This window comes from Dendrobates tinctorius, unplaced genomic scaffold (assembly GCF_039654945.1).
Source record: "Dendrobates tinctorius isolate UK_male_01 unplaced genomic scaffold, ASM3965494v1 ptg000024l, whole genome shotgun sequence".
In the NCBI taxonomy this organism is placed as follows: Eukaryota; Metazoa; Chordata; class Amphibia; order Anura; family Dendrobatidae; genus Dendrobates; species Dendrobates tinctorius.
In genome coordinates this window covers 7,605,213-7,626,010 of record NW_027361692.1, presented here as the reverse complement: position 1 = coordinate 7,626,010, position 20,798 = coordinate 7,605,213, and the positions used below count along the sequence as shown (strand labels likewise).

The 20,798-nt window shown below is 40.0% G+C and overlaps 1 protein-coding gene across 1 annotated transcript in view; it reads left to right on the top strand.

Annotated features, from left to right (window-relative positions):
• LOC141084594 (CD109 antigen-like) overlaps positions 1-20,798 on the top strand; it is a 123,834-nt gene that overhangs the window by 87,240 nt on the left and 15,796 nt on the right. Inside the window, exons 6-24 of the mRNA XM_073569422.1 lie at positions 36-266; positions 926-1,051; positions 2,056-2,095; positions 2,330-2,417; positions 2,921-3,017; positions 6,012-6,114; positions 9,036-9,145; positions 9,692-9,883; positions 9,991-10,086; positions 10,499-10,561; positions 11,854-12,036; positions 14,042-14,194; positions 14,366-14,395; positions 16,599-16,644; positions 17,918-18,014; positions 18,489-18,606; positions 18,819-18,932; positions 19,933-20,154; positions 20,368-20,518. Coding sequence (XP_073425523.1) covers positions 36-266; positions 926-1,051; positions 2,056-2,095; positions 2,330-2,417; positions 2,921-3,017; positions 6,012-6,114; positions 9,036-9,145; positions 9,692-9,883; positions 9,991-10,086; positions 10,499-10,561; positions 11,854-12,036; positions 14,042-14,194; positions 14,366-14,395; positions 16,599-16,644; positions 17,918-18,014; positions 18,489-18,606; positions 18,819-18,932; positions 19,933-20,154; positions 20,368-20,518 — 2,260 coding nt within the window. The remainder of the gene's footprint in view (positions 1-35; positions 267-925; positions 1,052-2,055; positions 2,096-2,329; positions 2,418-2,920; positions 3,018-6,011; positions 6,115-9,035; positions 9,146-9,691; positions 9,884-9,990; positions 10,087-10,498; positions 10,562-11,853; positions 12,037-14,041; positions 14,195-14,365; positions 14,396-16,598; positions 16,645-17,917; positions 18,015-18,488; positions 18,607-18,818; positions 18,933-19,932; positions 20,155-20,367; positions 20,519-20,798) is intronic.

Below are 20,798 nucleotides of genomic sequence, written 5' to 3'. Positions count from 1 at the left end.
TAAACATATAAAACATGATCTTTCGCTTTGGGCAGATCCCAGCAGACCCTTCGACCACTTCCTATACGCTGGCTGTGATTGGCTGCGGTGACAATACATTAGCCTTTTCTCAGCGAATACAAGTGAAGATGCAGATGAAGAACACATCGATATTCATACAAACGGACAAAGCTAGGTACAAACCTGGAGAAAGCGTCCGAATCCGAGTCATCTCTGTAAATCATCACATGAGACCACATGCAGGAGACGTGGACATTATCATCAAGGTACGTCTTATTGTTTCCCAAGCAGAAAGCACAGACTAAGGTGGAAGAATTTAGGAATCAGTGTGAATGTTTCTGTTATTTTTAGAGGAAGATTTAACCCCTTCATAAGTGGGCCATTTTACATTTTTTACCCTTTCGTTTTTCCTGCCCATTCTCCCAAAAGCCATGACTTTAATTTTTTTCTTCGACATTGACGTATGAGGGCTTGGATTTTGTGGGATAAGTTGTAGTTTTAAATTCCTCCATTCATTTTACCATACAATGTACTGGAAAATGGGAAAAGACGAAAAAGGTATGTTTATTGTGTGGTAAATATGACCGACAACATGATTCTCCAGCAACAATTACAGCAATAACAATGTTATAAACTTCAGTAATTTGTGAGAAAAAAATTGGTTTGTGTCACCACTTTCTGAGACCCATACCATTTTTGTTTTCCCATCAATAGAGCTGTTCGAAGCTCATTTTTCACGTGGGGAGCTGATATTTTTATTGCTACCATTTTGGACCCATGTAACGTTTTTTATCCTTGTTTATTACATTTTTTGTGGAGGAGCAAAAACTACATATGGCAATTTTTGACTTTTTTTTTACGTTGTTTACCATACATTTTGCATTATGTTATGTTTATTTTTTTTTTATTATATCTTTATTGAAAGGATCCACAAAATAATATTGTCCAGCAGTGGCTAAAAGTGAAGCCAGTCTTGGGAATTATTTCAAAAGTTTTCTTGCTGTCGGACAAAGTTTTGTTAGGTGACTGGAAGATACAAACTGCGTCAAATGTGAGTACAAATATGAACCACCCCAGTCATGCTATAGATGAGTAATTAAAAATATCACATAAAGGATGTCTCCTTTCGGAATTTTTTTTTTTGCTTCAGCTCTGTTAATAGTGAAAAAATAAACTGTTGTTTACTCCCCGTCCCCAGGCCAAGCGCTGGGTCTCTGCGGCTGTTCCCATCACCTGTTGTTACCTACAATACTGACGTCACATCAAAAGAACGACAGCCAATCAGTCAGGTCAGCAGCCCTGATCAGCTCGCGCTGTCTACTTCAGCTACTTATTGTCTGCAATTCTGTCATCGTGAGTTCAGCGCTGCAGACATAACAGAAGCAGAGACTCAGCTCTGGACCAGAGGAGGGTGAATAAGGCCCAAGATTTTTGTTTGGTTTGTGTTTTTTTATTTTTTTACAACTAATAGAACTTATAAGAAAAAAACTTTTCTGAAAGGGGACAACCTCTTTAAACAACCTCAAAGACCTGAGGAGGGTGAGTAAAGGACATCTAATGGAGCGCTCAGGAAAAATTATTCTTAAAGGGGACAACCCCATTAAATAATCTAGTCTTTGTCGACTGGTTAATTTGCATTTTTTTCATATATAATAAGTGAAATGTTTCATGTTTGCTTTGGTCATGTTAGGGTATACTCACATGCAGCAGATTTGGTGCTGATATGTCTTTAATCTGAATGGGTTTTTCAGAAATCCATGAAAATGCTGAAGAGAAAAAACTATTCAAAAGGGCAGATTTTCCATCACAAAAATTTCCTCCAAAAATGTATCTCTCCGTCGCGTCGACATAACATAACAATTTGATAGTTATTTATCCTCACATTCTTCGGAAAGTGATAGGCCAGGGTAACAACTGGAGAATAGGATACATAGCGTGGGCACTTTAAGAAGAGAAACATCACATTGGCTGTTTAGTCAGAGGACGGGTATGTTTGATACATTGCATCAAATGTTTGCTACCTTCATTAGTTATTTTTACTTTTGTGCTCCGCAGGGTCATCAACAGTCTGCTAACTTCTCCATAGCTGAACATGGTATGTTTTATGTCTTTTATTTCTTGTAATGGAATAATAGAAGCTTTCAGGGGAACCATTTCAATGGACTTATCAGGCCATGTGTAAACTTTGTGATTGCAGTGATGATGAATTTACCGATTATTGCTACCACTAACACTGCCTTATTACTTATCAGATCGCACACCTAATTTCAGATTCTTATTTGTGACTACAAATTTCACATAAACTTTTATGTGTTTCATGTTTTTGCAGCTTCTCCAAAGTTTAATGTAATCCTAGATATTCCAACTTTCTACATTGACTCAAAGATGCTCATCCTCACCGGTACAGTCACAGCAAAGTACGTCTGTCTCATATATAAGTATTTTATATGCAATGTAAATCTATCTATCTATCTGTCTATCTATCTATCTAGAATGTATCACCAGGTTTTTCTTTATAATCTGAGAGCACCATAATGTAGGAGCAGAGTCCCTGATTACCGGGATGTCTCATTTACTGCGCTGTGTTGGTGTTTCAATACAATCAGTGTTTTATCAGCAGCAGATTATCATTACAGGACTACTAGGCAAGTGCAGGGTAGTCCAGCCAAGCCCCCAATGCTGATCAGCAGCTCTCTGCCACTATACAATGTGCACAGAAAGCTGTGGTGTGGGCAGATTATATAAAGCTCAGCAACTGAGCTCTGCTCAATATGTAGCAAAGAAACCTGTGCCTCTACCATAACTGCTGCACCCAGTAAACTAAGTGATATATTACTGGAATTGGGGTCTTTGTCCATATCCAATGCACATAGCAAAGCCCCACTGACAAGATTCATTTTAATATTATTTTAATTTCTAGGTACACCTCAAATACACCAGTCAAAGGAAATGTAACAATATCAGTGAAACCACTGAATATTTTGGAAAATTCCAATGACGTTACTAAAACATATGAGGTATGTATGTTGTGTCTTTTATCAAGTATTACGATTAGTGATTTTTGTCAAACGATCCCTTTTATTCACTTTTCTGATGTACAACATGTGCAGCATTGCACTAGACAGGAATCTGACTACTTGAATTTCACCTTATTAGGTCTATATGGTCTTATATGGTCTACCTTCAAAGAAATAACACAATAAGTGTTGAAATATTATTTTGTATTTTTGTTGATGCCATAGGAAATATATGCCCAATTGGCCGACTCAGCTTTGGTAAAGGTAGGGAGTGGTAAACCAGTGATCCTCACACCAGAGAGCATTGCTTCTTTTGTAATGCGATAACATGCTATGAGGGACCACTAGTCTGGGGAAAACAATGCTCCACCCACTGGTTAAAGACCTAATTAGCATAGGAAAAGCAAACTTTATGAAAAACTTTTATTAACCCCTTAGTGACGGAGCCAAATTTTTTAAATCTGACCAGTGTCAATATATCTGGTAAAAACTCTGGAACGCTAAAACAATTCCCAGTGATTTTGAGACTGTTTTTTCGCGACACATTATACTCTATGATAATGGTAAATTTAGGTTAATATGTTTTGTTTTTATTTATAAAAAATATCAGAAATTTGAGAAAAATTTAAAAAAATTAGCAATTTTCAAACTTTGAATGATTATCCCTTTAATCCAGATAGTCATACCACAGCAAAACATTAATAAATAACATTTCCCACATGTCTGCTTTACATCAGCACCATTTCTAAAATGTTATTTCATTTTATTAGCCTTTTAGGAGGTTTAATAATGTAGCAGTCATTTTTCATTTCTCCAAGGAAATTTACAAAATTTATTTTTTAAGGGACCTATCCAAGTTTGAAGTGACTTTGGGGGTGCTATATATTGGAAACCCCCCAAAATGATACCATTTTAAAAACAGCACCTCCTGACATATTGAAAACTGCAGTCAGATAGTTTATTAACCCTTCTGGTGATTTTTAGGAATTAATGCAATGTGGCATGTCGGGAATGAAAATGTGTATATTTACCACCTAAATGGCACTACCTTCTGAACAGGCTACAACAGCCATCAGACTCTAAGGCCGCTATTTGGTCATGAATTGCCATGCCAAACATCAGGACCACACAATCATGATCTCAGGGTGCCGATGGAGATAAAGAGGAAGAAACCACACTCTTAACCATTTACATGATCTAGTCCCTATTGACAGCAGCATCTAAGGGGTTAAACAGATTTGGATGGTGCAAACAGTGATCGTGGCTGATGCAGAAAGTTGTCAGCTAGAGTGTACAGCCAAGAGCTGCTGGATAGTCCCCTGTATGTGGATGCTATTCTCTTAGATCTCAGGTCAGTTAAAAGACGTATTGGCGGTCATTAAGGGGTTAAACATATATTTTGGTGATAATCATTACAAAGGGCTGGTTTGGGGGACCTGTCAGGTTAACATTTTTTGAGTGTTTTTTTCAGGCAGTTTCCAGGTAGAATGTGTCTGTAAAAGATGTTGTGTGCACATTCCCTTATAACTGGGGTTACGAGACTAAATAATAATAATTTATATACCAACATATTCCGCAGAACTTTACATTTTAGAGGGGGCTTGTAAAGACAAAAGACGAAGTGCGAAAGAAAGGCCATGAGGTTTCTTCCTCTTTGGAATATGTTTTAACTGTGTCTACAACAAAGGATGAGATTTCATTAGGACGTTTCTGCTGAGAATTACCTTCCTTTCAAGTCTTCGGTAACCAACCATTATGTGTAAAAGTACAGACACAGATGGCTATTAATTGCATGAAGAGTGATGATACGAGGGTCCTGGTTTTGAAGAAAATTGTGTATGGGAAAAAGAGGGATAGTTGCATAAAACTCTTAAGACGATACGCCAGTCAGAAGAAATGCATTTTAGGGTACGCTTAAAACTGTGGGAATTGAGGATTAATTGAAGGGTTCTGGGTAAAGCATTCCAGAGAATTGAAGCAGCATGTGAGAAGTCTTGGAGATGTGAGTGGGCAGTTTGGATTATTGACTAAGGCCGGTTTCACATTAGCGCTTTTTAAGCGCACGCACGGCCGGGGGTAGCTCCGCCCCTGAGCCGGCTCTCTGCCCGGCGTGCCCGCCCCTTGCTTGTAGCGCCGCCTACTAGCGGACAGCGGCGCCTGCGATCGGCGCACCCTATCTTTAGCATAGGGTGCACAGATCGTGCGCAGGCCGTGCGCTAGTTGTGCTTTGACCTGCGCTGCGCACTTTTGACGGTGCGCCGTGCGCGCCAAAATCAAACTTTTCGGATTTTGGCGCGCACGGCGCACCGTCAAAAGTGCGCAGCGCAGGTCAAAGCGCAACTAGCGCACGGCCTGTGCACGATCTGCGCACCCTATGCTAAAGATAGGGTGCGCCGATCGCAGGCGCCGCTGTCCGCTAGTAGGCGGCGCTACAAGCAAGGGGCGGGCACGCCGGGCAGAGAGCCGGCTCGGGGGCGGAGCTACCCCCGGCCGTGCGTGCGCTTAAAAAGCGCTAATGTGAAACCGGCCTTACCTCCTTTCCTACATCGGGCGTAAATTTACGCATATGTCGGACTCCCTCCCTTTGATGTGGGCTCCGGCGGTGAGCCCACATCTTTCCCAGCACATGTCAGCTGTTCTGAACAGCTGACATGTGCCCAGAACAGCCGTGGGTGCAATTGTGATCCACCTGCCGCTATTAACCCGCTAAATGCTGCTGTCAAACGGAATCCACCCATCGGTGTCCACCGTCACGTGATCGCAGGTCACCGATGGGTTGGCATGACAAGCAGAGGTCTCCAGCAGACCTCTATGGTTGTCACTACCGGATTGCTATGAGCGTCACCCAGTGGTCGGTGCTCATAGCAAGTGAATTGAGAGTCCTATGGCTTCAAGGATTGGTTAAGTGCATTCCCTGTACCATGATGTAGTAAAATATACTGATAACAGTGGTGAATATATGTTAGTGCTATATGCTGATAACTTATTTTGTAGCTCTCAGGATCCATGAACTTCAGTTTCACTCGACCAGAGCTACAAACTGTGGTAAACCGAGAAGGAATGAATGTATCGGTTTCAGTAACTGAAGAACGTACAGGTAAGGATAATGTCACTCTAATTAAAGAAATCAAGACAGTTCATACAAGAAGAGTAAAGTAAAACAGCCTAGCCTTGATATGGCTTCCAAACTAAGATTAGGCTACACATCAGCGTGTTGTAATTTTAGTGTCACACACCATCGGATGTAATAATTTCCTATGGTGGCATAACTACCCAGATCTATCATTTATCCAGAGGATAGGTCATGTAGCCCAGGATACTTGTTTAACTATGCATGTAATATCAGGAGTTTTTGCTTATTATTGAGGATCGCTTACTAGATTTCCCTATACTTTAAGAGCATATAGTCTAATATCTAATATATAAAGCTCAATGTGTGTATGTATGTATGTATGTATGTGTGTGTGTGTGTGTGTATGTCCGGGATTGGCATCCCCACCGTCACAGCTACAGCCACAAAATTTGGCACAGTCACACGTCTGGACCCCAAGAGTGTCCTAAGCTATGTTGTGAGGCAAAATTTTAACCCCGTGTATACCAATTGACCAAGCAATTTTGCCGCTATCTACATAATGGGTAAAAAGTGTGTGTGTATCAAGCCCCGCCCCTCATTATGATGTCATAATGGTTGCCATGGCGACGCTGATGTCATCATAGGTTGCAAGTCCCGCCGCTCATTATGATGTCATAATGGTTGACTATGGGATGGAGGATGTGTGATGGATATATCGGCACTGGACTATGGGATAGAGGATATGTATGATGGGTATATGGGTACGGGACTATGGGATGGAGGATGTGTGATGGGTATATGGGCACTGGACTATGGGATGGAGGATATATATGACGGGTATATGGGCACAGCACTATGGGATGGTGGATATGTATGATGGGTATATGGGCACGGGACTATGGGATGGAGGATATGTATGATGGGTATATGGGCATGGGACTATGAGATAAAGGATGTGTGATGGGTATATGGGCACTCGACTATGGGATGGCGAATATGTGTAATGGGTATATGGGCATGGGACTATGGGATGGAGAATATGTATGATGGGTATATGGGCATGGGACTATGGGATGGAGGATGTGTGATGGGTATATGGGCACTCGACTATGGGATGGTGGATATGTATGATGGGTATATGGGCACTCGACTATGGGATGGTGGATATGTATGATGGGTATATGGGCACAGGACTATGGGATGGAGGATACATTTTTATAACTAACCACAGTTAGTTACTATGCCCAGGCAGTGCCGGGCTCTTCAGCTAGTAGATAATATGTGTAAAGGTTCATTAACAGGGGCTGATCAGTGGCAATAATTGACTGATCATCAGTGGTTTAATAACTTGCTTACACTGGCTGACCGTTCATCAGATGCTCACTGAACGATCAGTAATCGATTGTTCAGTGTGGGCTGCCATTGTTCTCAGCAGAGTCAGTCCTAATTACACAGGATAATGTGCTGCCGAGTACAATGATCTTTTCTGCAAACCAAAAGATCATTTCACTTGATGAAAGAGCATTTTACCTGTTTGTTAGGTGATGAGCAGCCTTGTTAAGATTTGATGATTATCTTGAAATGAGCTTTCTAAAGGGCATGTCACACTAAGAGATATCGCTAGCAATATCGCTATAACTAGTGACGTTATAGCGATATTGCTAGCGATATTGCTGTGTCTGATACTTACCTACGACCGGCTCCCCCGCTGGTTATCACTGATCGCGCGAGAACGTCCTGGACTGTTTCTCGTCGTCAGCTTCCTGCGGCGCTTCCTGCTGTGACGACGAGCGACGCGTGGAGCCGGGCGGGAGGACGCAGGATCGCCTAGTGTGACAGGTAAGTAGCGACCCCCGTCCCCTGCGATGTTGCTAGTGAGATCTGCCTGTGTGGCAGCTCACTAGCGACCACTTAGCGATGCACCAGCAATCCTGACCGCGTCATATCGCTGGTCGGGATCGCTGGTACATCGCTAAGTGTGAAAGTACCTTAAGAGTGCTTGTTCATGATTTTCTTCAGTGTCACACTGGGATGGCAAGGGCCCACCAGTAACAATGACTCTGGTAGTCCAGTGTTCAGCATATATGCAAATATTAGAATACCTTCACTTGCAGATTTACTTTTGATAATATAAACTAAGTAGTTTTTCAAAGGTATAGTGAGTACAGCTGAGCTGGGTACTGTGGAAATTCGGGTTCTGGTTCCCGACCGAATTTTAGTTCAAAGTTTGGTTCGGGTACCTGAACTGTATCCAAACTTGAGTCTGAACCCAAACTCCATTGAAGTCAACTTTGGAGCTGGAAAATCTCTCTCCTCTTCCTCCTACCCCTCCTCCCCCCTCAGATTCCTCTCCCCATCAGACTCCTCTTCCTTCACCCCCTCAGCCTATTCTCCCCTATCAGACTCCTCCTCCTCCCCACCTCAGATTCCTCCTACTGCTCCCCCTCAGACGCCTCTTACTCCCTCTCAGACTCTTCCTCCTTGTCATTCCCCCCAACTCCTTGGACTCCCTGACTATAAAATGGATTTCCAGGAGGTCTATGTTCAGAGTTCAGCATCGGACACTAGGTGTCCAGTATGAACCCCAAATATTACAGTTCGGCTTTGCTCATCTCTAATGGTGAGACATCAATTTTGTATGTGCATTGTATATTAGGCTAGTTTCACACTAGCGTTTTGAGGTGCAGCGAACGCTCGCCATGAAGCTCCGCCCCCTGCCGCGCCTCCTCCGGTCAGCTCTGCCTATGGGCGCATGACGCTGCATGCGACCTGTGTATCCTATCTTTAGCACTGGGTATGCAGGCCGTGCTCAGGTATGCTTTTGCCGGCGCATGTGTCCTTTTGACGGTGCAACAACCTGCCAGTCTAAGCCTGATTATTTTGAAGTGTAAATACACCTTAATTATTGTAAATGATTGCTGATATAATCTAATATTATTTTTTAGGTATTGAAGTAAAGGCAGAAGCATACATAATAAATGAAAGTTCTAAGTACAGACTGGAGCTCATCAGCCAGCAACCAGCTTTTGGCCCTGGACTCAATGTCACAGCTAAGGTAGCCTACTGTTATAATACAGAATCTGTAGCAGTGGTAGATTGAATGAATCACTTACTATAGGTCTAGTAATTTAATTGAAAACATGATTTATGTGTGTTCACTATCATCTTGCATAAACAGGAAAGTACTTTGCAGTATTGTATATGTCTATGCCTGTGTTCTGCTGCCAGCATCAGAAGAGTATTGCTGTAGTACTTATATGCATCTTCTGTATTCTGCTGCCAGCATCAGAGGAGTATCTTTGTAGTAGTAGAACTATCTACGGCTGTATTTTGCTGTCAGCATCAGGGTGATGAGTGTAGCCGCAGTAGGAATTGATTTACTCGTAAGAGATACCGCAAATAATAAAAATACAATATTGGTCATAATGCAGTAGATGCAATTTTGCTACAGTTTTTCTACAATTTTGGTCATAGATTTAAGCCAAAAACTTACATTATAAAAGAATGTTGATATATGAATACAATTAGACACATGTAGAAGGTTGAGAATAGCAGTACAATAAATGTGTCTAAGTGTATAAGTACATGTGTATACTTGCAGGTTCAGGTGCAACGAGTTGATAAAAAACCTTTCCAGAAAGAGGAGAGAGATGAAACAGTTACTGTCACGATTACTCAGTGGAGAGACTCATCAGACAGCTCCACCACAGTGCAACAATATGCCATTTTGGAATCTGGTATCACTGATGTTGAGGTTCCTGTTTTACAGTCCATTCGCTGGATGACATTTAAGGTGAGTAGAAATCAATTAGTGAATTTCATCTTACAGTATAATGTATTTATGACTTTTAATATTATAATTGTTAATGCAACACGCTCATTCTCTCATTCTTTGTTTAGGTCGAATATCAAAATGTCAGTGAAACTTTCAGTTCGGATTTAGTATATACAAGTAATCCTTTTATTGACATCCAGATCCCAAATTCATCATTGAAGGTAATTGCAATACATGACACAATTAATTTACATCATTACATTTCTTTTGTTGTCTGTTAAAAATTCTGTACTGCATTGTACATGACTCTCCCTCTCGCCTCACTAGGGGCTGATGGTAGTCACACAAATGATCATAGTGGTGAGGCAGGGGTTAAATTCATTAAAGGGTGTCTGCCACTTCTATCACAAAAAAAAATCTGCAAATTATATTGAAAATTTTGACTACTTTTCAAAAATGGTGAGAAAGAAGGGTGCTTCTCGAGAGTATTTATTAGGGAGCTTAAAGTGGTTAGGTTGTCTCGTGAAAGTAATTGAACGAACAAATAGCACTTCTAAAACACTTGACTATGAATAAAATACTAAATGTTATGCTGCTGTTAAAGTATATATGTATTCATATGTTTAATTGCAGGTTGGAGAAGAATTTAACATACAGGTTGCAACTCACCTGAAGATAATGGAAATTTATTATGTGGTATGTAGTAACTGCAATCCAATTCTAAAACTGTCTTTATACTGTATAGTGAACTCCATGTTTATAATATATAGAGTGTTTATATAAGGAATAGTGTCCCCCCTACTGTATATTACTATAGTATTTACACTTCTTGATGAGTACCAAGAATATACAAAACTGCTGGTCTGGTGTATTTATACAGGTCTCAAAATTCTTAGGAGCTTCTAATGTTCTCAATAATTTGTAGTAGGGAGTATCATCTAAAATACCTTTCCTAAATGTGTTAAATCTGATCTGTTGTGTTTGAGCAATTGAATCTAAAAGGGGTTGTCCACTACTAGGACAACCCATTCTTGATCTAAATGTTTGGCATCAATAAAATAAAAAACTCCTATACTCACCCACCGTGATGGTGCTGTGCCATCGGTTGTTATGACACATGCCCCTGGCTCTCAATAAGCGCTGGCATCACTGTCCCCGCCTTCGTAAGTATTGAACATCAAGAGGAAGTCAGGGCAGAGGCTCAATTCCTCTTGATGTTCAATATGTCTGAAAGTGGGGACAGTGATGCCAGCACTAATTGGGTGTCAGGCTCATGTGCTATAACAACCACACCAGAACCGTTGGAACACGAGTGCCAACACCACTGGAATGGTGAGACACGGGAAGTGAGTATAAGCTTTGGGGTTGAGGCACCGCTGGTTCAGACAATGCTCTGAGAATACAGAGCGACCACTGTAACCACCCCCGGCCCTGACTGACTGCCGGCCCCAATGCAAAGGTAGTCAGTCATTGTCGGGGTCCCAGTTACAGCGGTCGCTCTGTATTCTCAAAGCGATGACTGAACCAGCAGTGCCCCAACCCCATGACTGAAACTGAATGCTGGCAGGAGAATAAGTTCATTTTCTCCCCGCTGCATTTGGCTACATGTAGATACTGGACAGCATAACAATGCTATTAACCAGCAGATTTACCTCATATCTGCAGAATAATAGTGTTATTTCTGGTGACAGTTTCCCTTTAAAGTTCTTGATCCCCTATGCAAAATCTCAGACAGGCCCCCCAACTACTATATCATCATTAATAGCATTGGTCTTCTCATATCTGTTTTAGGCTCCAGGGCCCAGGTGAGACTGTAAACTCTGCACCCACTATAGTTGCGCCTCTGCATGGTCTATAGTTTTTACATAACCTTAATTATATTGTATAGTTAATGTAACCTGCAGAAATATGTATAAACTTATAAAACATGTTAGAAATGCTATATTTCTGTAAGAATGCATAATGTGCTAGATTTTATTTCTTTGTAGGTGATCTCCAGAGGCTTGGTTGTGTTCACTGGGAGGAACAGTACAAACTTTAGCCTTATTCCAGAAGCTTCTTGGGCGCCGTCAGCGCAACTAACTGTTTATTGGCTTAATAACAGTGTCAATTTTGGTGGTATCATGCAAATATCTAAAACATTATCTATCAAAGGAACATTGAACAACAAGGTATTGTTTCTAATAAAAAATGCTCAAAAAGTTTATAATATACACTCCTTAACATTAAAACTACAACAACTATAGGGAAAAGTTGTGGAATTATGGTAATTGCAGGATCAATAGTCATGATATGTAAACAATAAAAAATTGTAAAAAAATGTCAAAATATCTTGAAATATTCATTATAGAGTATGAGTGCCACATGCACAAATACAAGCACTACAGACCTTGGCAGGTTGTCCACAAGGTTATTATTGATTGAGGAATCTACTGCAAACAGAATTCACTTGGTCATACAAATCACCAAGATCCACTGCTGGCAGCTTCCTTTGCTATTATTGACCAATTATGTCCCAGAAGTGTTTGATGGGAGACAAGTCCAGAGATGCTGCAAGCCATGGTAGCACATTTACGCCACACACTCTGCTCACAGTAACACGAGTAACATACGGCCTATCTTTGTCATGTTGAAAAACAGCTGTGACACTTTGAAGAAATGGCTGTATTGCTGGTTCCATGACTAAATCGTAAAACACCTTGAAATAAATGGCGCAATAATAATAATAATAAATAATAATAATTATAATGCTGAGCTGTTAGTGTACCTGAGTGAAGACTTGAGGGGCCTGGCTACAGGACTACCCTTCACTATAATCCACTAATGTCATGTTCGCTCCTGAATGCCTTTTCATGGTGTTGCCTATGTGATCTCCAGATAAATGTCTGGCTATCAAAAGCGAGACTCATTGCTAAGCAGGACAGACCTCCATTCCAGCCTCCATTGCCATCTTGCTATGCACCATGATTGTTTTTGACAGTGGTGGCATGAGGTCATGAAGAGGGCTTCATAACGGTACGTCACGGGTGGATCTACTCCCGGGATTATGGTGTGCAGTAGCATAGTGTATGGTAGCTGGACCTTTTTTAGATTTCAGTTCAGTTGCACTAACAACTCGATGTTACATTGATTTGATTAAGGAAACAGTTGTAAAGTTATTTCTCCGATCTGTTGCAGGCGCTAATTTTCAAGACGACAAATCAGGCTGCGTGTTGCCTTTGCGACTGTGAGCAGCCTGCATGGCCTAAACTTGAGTGGAAGAATATTCCTCAGACAACCATTAATAACCTCATTGATAGCATGTTAGGGGGTGCATTTAATTATTTGTGTCACACATAAATGCATGTGACGCTAATATTTAATATTGAATGAATTGAGATGTTTTAACGTTTTTGTTTCCATTTCTTCATTATTTGCATATCATTCCCATGTCTTTGGATCCATAACTTTTCCTTCTTGATGTTGCAACTTCAATGTTTAAGAATGACCTGCATATAAAATTTGTAGGTACTTTCACAATCTAAGAACAGAGCCATCCACTGGCTGCAAATTACATAAATATATTTTAAACAAAGTACATACATAGCACATATATTATTATATATTATATCCTATTGTCCGTTTTAATCTTTATTGCTTGAATTGAGATATATTATTAAATGTATGCAGGCATGGATTTTCATTATGCTACACACAACCTTTGCACTATTACATCAGACCCACGAAATAGACGCATAGGCCCCGATTCATAAAAGCAAATTTGCTCTTTGAAAAGTTGCATAATTTTGGTGCAACTTGATGTCACGGGGCGTGATTCCACCGCTTGCCTAATTCATGAGAAGCTGTCACGTTACTTAAACTGAAAATCTTATTTCAGTCTGGGACTGGAGTAAGATTTCTAGCATAGCATCCGGAGGCACACTCTGCCCATCAGACACTCCCGATTCATAAAGTTGCATGCACCTATACATGAATCAGAGGTGGCTGACTTCAACACGCCCCCTCATCAAGGCCTGCCAGAAAATTGCCGGTCCTGATGAAAGGGCCATATTATTTTATTATTTTCCAGTAGGAGCTTACACGTTTTCCGCATTAGCATTTGATTACTATTTCCTGATGACTTGCTACGGCACACCAAATACAGCGGTGGTGACTTTTCATATCTGAATCTTTTAGGTTTCTCTATCATGGAGTAAAAGTACGGCACATCCATTAGAACACATGCACTTATCTGTTAATGTGAATGAACCCCATTCCTTGGTTGGTCTGCGAGTCATTGATAAAAGTTCATTGCTTCTGGGAGATGGAAGTGATCTGACGACAAATAAAGTAAGTATAGGTGGCAAGAGCATATTGGAGAGTGATGGTGATGTGGGAATATTATATTTTATAAATATGAAAGTATTGTCCATAGGACACTTATTAACTCTGACATTTACCATAAGTTGTCTTAATGCTTTCTTTAGCTCTCACTAATGTATCATTTCCTTACATTTTTAGATTTATGATGAACTGATGTCTTACTATCAGGTATCTAAAGTACTTATTATTGGATATTTTTGAAAAGCACACAAACACATAATAAGGGGGGTCAGGCCTGTTGAGATCATGTATGTGAGCTATACATCAACTGCATTTGTCAGAGTGTACACGTTTTCAATGGGAGGAGAATGAGCTTTTGGCAAGACAAAGGGTTCAGGCCTTGAAATTTAACATATAAGATAAAGCCAACCCTTAATGACACCCGAGAATTACATTGTATGCTAGTCTCCTAAGTATAGCAACCCAGGAGAAATGGGTGGAACCACCAAACTCCCAATATTGATATTTAAAATGTGTTTATTTTATTGAAATTCCTTAAAATAAAAGACAATATTTGGAAAAGCAAAGTTACTCCAGGAAAGAAACAGAGGATAATCCAGACAAACAAAAAACTAATTCATTTAGTCATGCAATACTGAAATACATAGTATAGATATAGGTAGGCAGCCATTATTAGTAGTAAATCACACACATATTGCATTTTGCTTTGGTGTAGTTTTGAACAATCTAGAGATAATGAGGTATTGCCCACAGCTGAGTTATCTCCCTAGTATGTGAAAAATAAAACCCCAGTATTAGAAAGAAATAGCATATTTGGCATACCTAACATATGGTACTAAAGGTACTGTCACACTTAGCGATGTACCAGCGATCCAGACCAGGATTGCTGGTACATCGCTAAGTGGTCGCTAGTGAGCTGCCACATAGGCAGATCTCACTAGCGACATCGCTGGGGACGGGGGTCGCTACTTACCTGTCACACTAGGCGATCCTGCGTCCTCCTGCCCGGCTCCACGCGTCGCTCGTCCTCACAGCAGGAAGCGCCGCAGGAAGCTGACGAAGAGAAACAGTCCAGGACGTTCTCGCGCGATCAGCGATAACCAGCGGGGGAGCCGGTCATAGGTAAGTATCAGACATAGCGATATCGCTAGCAATATCGCTATAACGTCACTAGTTATAGCGATATTGCTAGCGATATCTCTTAGGGTGACATGCCCTTTAGTCTTTGTCTGGATTAGGTATCCATGTGCCCCAACGCATGTTTTGCCCTGCTTCCTCAGGGAGCGCTAATGACTTAGTTTTTATTTGTCTGGATTATCCTCTGTCCCCTTCCTGGAGTAACTTTGCTTTTTAAATATTGTCTTGTGCTTTAACAAATTTCAATAAAATAAACAAATTTTAAAAATCAATTTAGGAAGTTTGGTTCCCCATCCATTTCTTTTGAGTTGCTATACTTAGGCCTCTTTCACACTTCCGTTTTTGACCATCAGTAAAAATCCACCTGGTTTTGAAAAAAACAGATCCGCCATTTTTTTTGCGGATCCGTTTTTTTCCCCATTGAGTTGCAATACTGGCGGATGGCCATCCGTTGGATCCATTTTTGTGAGGATCCGCCAAATTTTTTGCGTCCGCCAGCATGCTTGGACGGACCTTGCAACTTTTTTTTGTTGTTGGATCCGCATTTTCCAGTGCGCACGGCCGGAGAAAGGAAGTCAGGAGAAAATTAACCCTGAAATCCTTTCTGGAGGACGAAAAAAATTCCCTCTCTCTCTCTCTCTCTCTCTCCTTCCCGGCCAGCGGTTCCTTTAAAATTCTTCATTCTGCGGATCCGTTAAAAAACGGATCCTGTGGCATCCGTTCACATCAGTTAGGAACGTATCCGCTTTTCCGCCTTTTTGGCGGATTTTAACTGACACAAAAAACTGAAGTTTGAAAGAGGCCTTAGGAGACTAGCGTACATTGAAATGTAATATGCCTGATCAACGGAAAAACTTGAAACTTGTAGGCCTCAATGCAAATTCTCCAACAAGGCTCCTAACTCTCGTGGGTTTGTAATAGTATCAGTCTACTAATATTGACCAGAGTCATTTGGGCCCCTTAGGTTCAGATGCTTGTGTGAGGCTACAAACCCTGCACTTATTATTGTTATGCCCCTGTGCCTGATTACGTTTTTCTGCCACATCATCGTTTGTGGATAGAAATCAAATCCTGCAACAATATTAAAAAGTCACCATTTTCCAATGTGTGGTTTAAATAATCTGTGTTCTTTTGACACGTCGTATTTTTGAGTGCACAACAGGCTTTGATTCTGTAAACATGTACTGTATGTAAGCACATATTTTTACAACATCAATGAATTTTATTTTATTAAAATCATTTGGCAAAATGCGGTTTTCATTTTTCTAATCAGGGCCCTCCAGCAAGCATGACTGATGCTGTGATCCAAAATAAATACGGTACGTCTGAGTGCATTTTCTAAGGACATCTGGGATGTCAACAATTTTACTTTGATTCTCCAGTAGAATGCTTGCACATGTCGACAAACAATAGAATTTCTGAATTATAATATTACTTTAGAATATCATTCAGTAAAATTCCTATATCTAGCGCCTGTCATTTTATAGAATATTCTGTCTCAGGTTTAATAAAATGACTTCTTTAATTTAACTGCAAGTAAAAGTGGACTTCCCCAGATTCCCGTTATACAAACACTGATAAAATGGTAATTTACTGCATGCAAATTTACTATTGAATTCAATGTTCAATGTATTAATCTAAATGAAGTACTGTGTAGACAGATAGAATTGTATTTCTTAGAGTTCATTCAGATGAGCATACATTCTGTCCTTATGTTTTCTATATGCAAACAGATAACATATAGACAGCACACTGACCTATGCAAGCCAACGTGGTAGCTCACATGACCGCTTTTACACAAGGATTGATGGTCTGCTTGTCAAAAATGGCAGCATCTACTAGTTTGATCTGTATTTCATATCATACTCACCTGTTATAAGTCTAAACGACGCACCAGCGATCCCGACAAAGATACGACCTGGTCAGGATCGCTGGTGCGTCGCTACATGATCACTGGTGAGCTGTCAAACAGGTACACTCACCAGCGATCAGGACCAGCGAGCATGCTGGTATCCAGGATAAACAGCGGGTAACTAAGCGACGTGTACGCTTAGTTACCCACTATTTACCTTGGATACCAGCTCTCAGCGTCTGCTTACAGCGCTGGGAGCTTGCTGATCGTTGGTCCCCCGCTGCCACATGTGCTGGACAGTGGGAGACCAACGATCATAAAATGACCCAGGACATTCCTGAACGATCAGCGGTACCCGGCAGGGGGGCGGTTGCTGATGTGTGCCACACACAGCGAGGTCGCTGGCGAGATCGCTGATGCGTCACAAAATCGGTGACACATCAGCGATCTCACTAGCAATCTCGCTTAGTGTGAAGTACCCCTAAGAGTCAGAGTCTATATAGTTCTATACTTTGTGTACCACCATAAGTGCATGAGCCACTAATATATCAAACACAAATATAATGGTTCTAATGTTAATTTTTCGCAAAGTCCTGAGTACTTCTACACTTACCTAATACTACTAATGTATTTATTTTTGTGCTGCCAAGTGTTAACAATAATGACATTTCACTACTTGACCAAATGATACACATCTCAGCAATGTGACTGCTTCATCATTTTTTTTACATTTCTTGCAGAATACATTCCTCCTAGTAGACAACGCTCTGTGTTGCCTTTAAGATATGCAGAAATTCCTATACCAGAGATCTGGATCTGGCACGATACTAATATAAGGTGTGTTAAAAATGTTAATTAATGCAAATTAAATATTCTTAGGATATCAGTTTACATTTAATGCCATATAGTAATCACTTATATTGGATACCAAATCTAGAAAACAATTGGGATTGATGTAGAATAGGAACAGGTATTGTCTATATTCTGATACGGGTTGATAGTTTCTACTTGTTGATGCCTACATTAGCCATTTCTGCTGTGCCCATTAAACCATTTACCTATTTCGTTGATTACAAATGAAATAAAGTGATTTACAAACTGATTTCATATAAATGAATCGTGTTTGCTGTGTGTCCTAAAGTAAGTAGAAAAATGAAAACGTAAATTCATATAGGATCAAAGTGAGGTAACAGTTAGCTCAGGTTTACCCCCTCCAACGCCACAAGGGCGGTGCAAACCCTGGGCACCCATAACTTGCCAAATCACTTCATAAATAATCCAAGTAATACACATGTTAAAATTCATCCACAGCTCAAATTTAACAGAAAATCTTGATGTAACGGTACCTGACCAGAACACATCATGGGTGGCCACAGCGTTTGTTATTTCTGAGCGACTTGGTCTTGGAGTAGTGGAAGAACCTATTGAGGTAATATTTGTTTGGCAACTTTACCATTTTTATAAAGTAAAAGGAAAAAAATATTAATGCTTTAATATATTATTTTGATTTATTTTGTCTCAAGTGTTAAGCAACACAATCATGTATACAATATACAGTATCTATTTCTCTAATTCCTTGTGAATAAATCTGAATATTTGTAAATCTCAGAATGTGTTATCAAAATGTATTTTTTTTTCTAGATTTCAGTAGTTAAACCATTTTTAGTGTCACTAAACCTACCATATTCAGTTACAAGAGGTGAACAGTTTATTTTGGAAGTCATCCTGTCCAATTCCTTATCCAAGAACCTAGAGGTATGTTTTGGTTATTAGTCTATTATAGTAGGAGAACATATTAAGAGTCAATTTAAAACTGCAAAAATTTTACAGTTTTCTGTTTTAATCAATTATTGCTTTACATGCCTAATTTACTATCAATAAGAGGGAAATAACACATTATAAGTAGAGATGAGCAGATCATGCAAAATTTGAATTTGCCTGTTAGCGCAGATATTCAGGGATATTCAATGTCCATTATTGTGCCCCGAGCTCTTTGCAGACCCCAGGCATAATAAATGTAATGTGTAAAAAAAAAAATCCTAATACTGACTTCACCAATCACTTATTTGGCCTCTCTGCTCCTCACCATCACTTGTTCGATCCTCATATCACCGTCGCTCACACTGAAATCCCTGGGACTTCTGGCTTTGATGAGGCTTGAGAGAGCTCTGTGCATGCACGTACAAGGTCACGGCACCATAAGGCATGGGACCATGACCTTTCTCAGGCCTTATTAAAGACCTTATTAAGTCCTAGTTTGGAGTGTTCATCGTGAGCAGTGGCAATCTAAATATGTGGCCAGGACTGGATGGATGACTCAGAGAGGTCAGAGTTGACCGGTAAGGTGAGTATAATTGATTATTATTATTTTTTTAACATTTTGATGGCCTTTTATAGTTCACAAAAATGTTAGGCAGTGAATTTTGGCAAATGTCGTTTTGTGAAAAATTTTAGTAAAATTCAGTTATTCAATTCCACTCAAATTTATTTGCTCATCCCTAATTATAAGGTAAATGGTACACTCATATATGACCTGTATTGAAGATCTAAGTTTAGAAGCCATAGTTTCTGGGGGATTGTTTATCAGCATGATTTTAGGCACGGTGGATATATGCAATCTCCTCTTGTAAAAGCAAGATAATATAAAATCACTTTGGAATAGGGTAGATTAATGACAGTGAGCTTTAAAAGAGTCACATGAATTCACTTAGAAGAATAGAGAACATTTTTTCAATGCATTCATTTTGGCTTTCAGGTTTTGGTTTCTTTGGAACTTCATGACTCATTTGAAATATTTGTACCAAGAAGCATCTATATGGGCAGCGTGTCAAGCCAACATAGTGTAACTGTTCCCAGTCAGGGAATAACGAGAGTCTTATTCCCAATAAGACCAAAGAAACTGGGCAGCATCCCAATCACTGTGAAAGCAATGTCAAATGTGGTTACTGATGTTGTAACAAAAAGAGTACTGGTAAAGGTGAGTGATACATACTATAAAAATAAAGGGATGCTAAAACTAAAAAGAACAACTTATGAAAAAGAAACTGTATAAAATATTCATATATAAGTATACATACACAAGTATGCATTCGTTGCTGAATGTTCTCAAAGCTGGAGATACGTGAGTAGTGATCCCATTGATTAACAAGGCAAAAATGTAAATCTTACAGATGCACTTGTTTTTCTACAGGCTGAAGGGGTGAAGTATTCATATTCACAGACGGCTGTGTTTGAGCTCATTGGTGAGGGAAATATATTGAAAACTATATCAAACAACATTTCATTTACTTTCCCTAATGATGTGGTACCTGGCAGTGAAGAAGTGTATATCACTGTTACTGGTAAGAACATTTTTTTTTGGACAATTAAGGGTTGTCGTCTGTGGCCTAAAGTACTCCTACACAGATCCATTTCTATCTACATAGTGATTATTGAGAATATATGCAAGGGCCTATATTCCCTATGAAATATGTATAACTGTGCAGGATATAAAATATTCATGAGAGGTTCACCCAGGTAATGAGAATGAAAGTGGCCATAATGAAGAATCAATGTAAGATTTAGAAGGGTCAGTATCAGGAACAGGGACTATATGTTTCATGGACCACTTCTGGGAAAGTA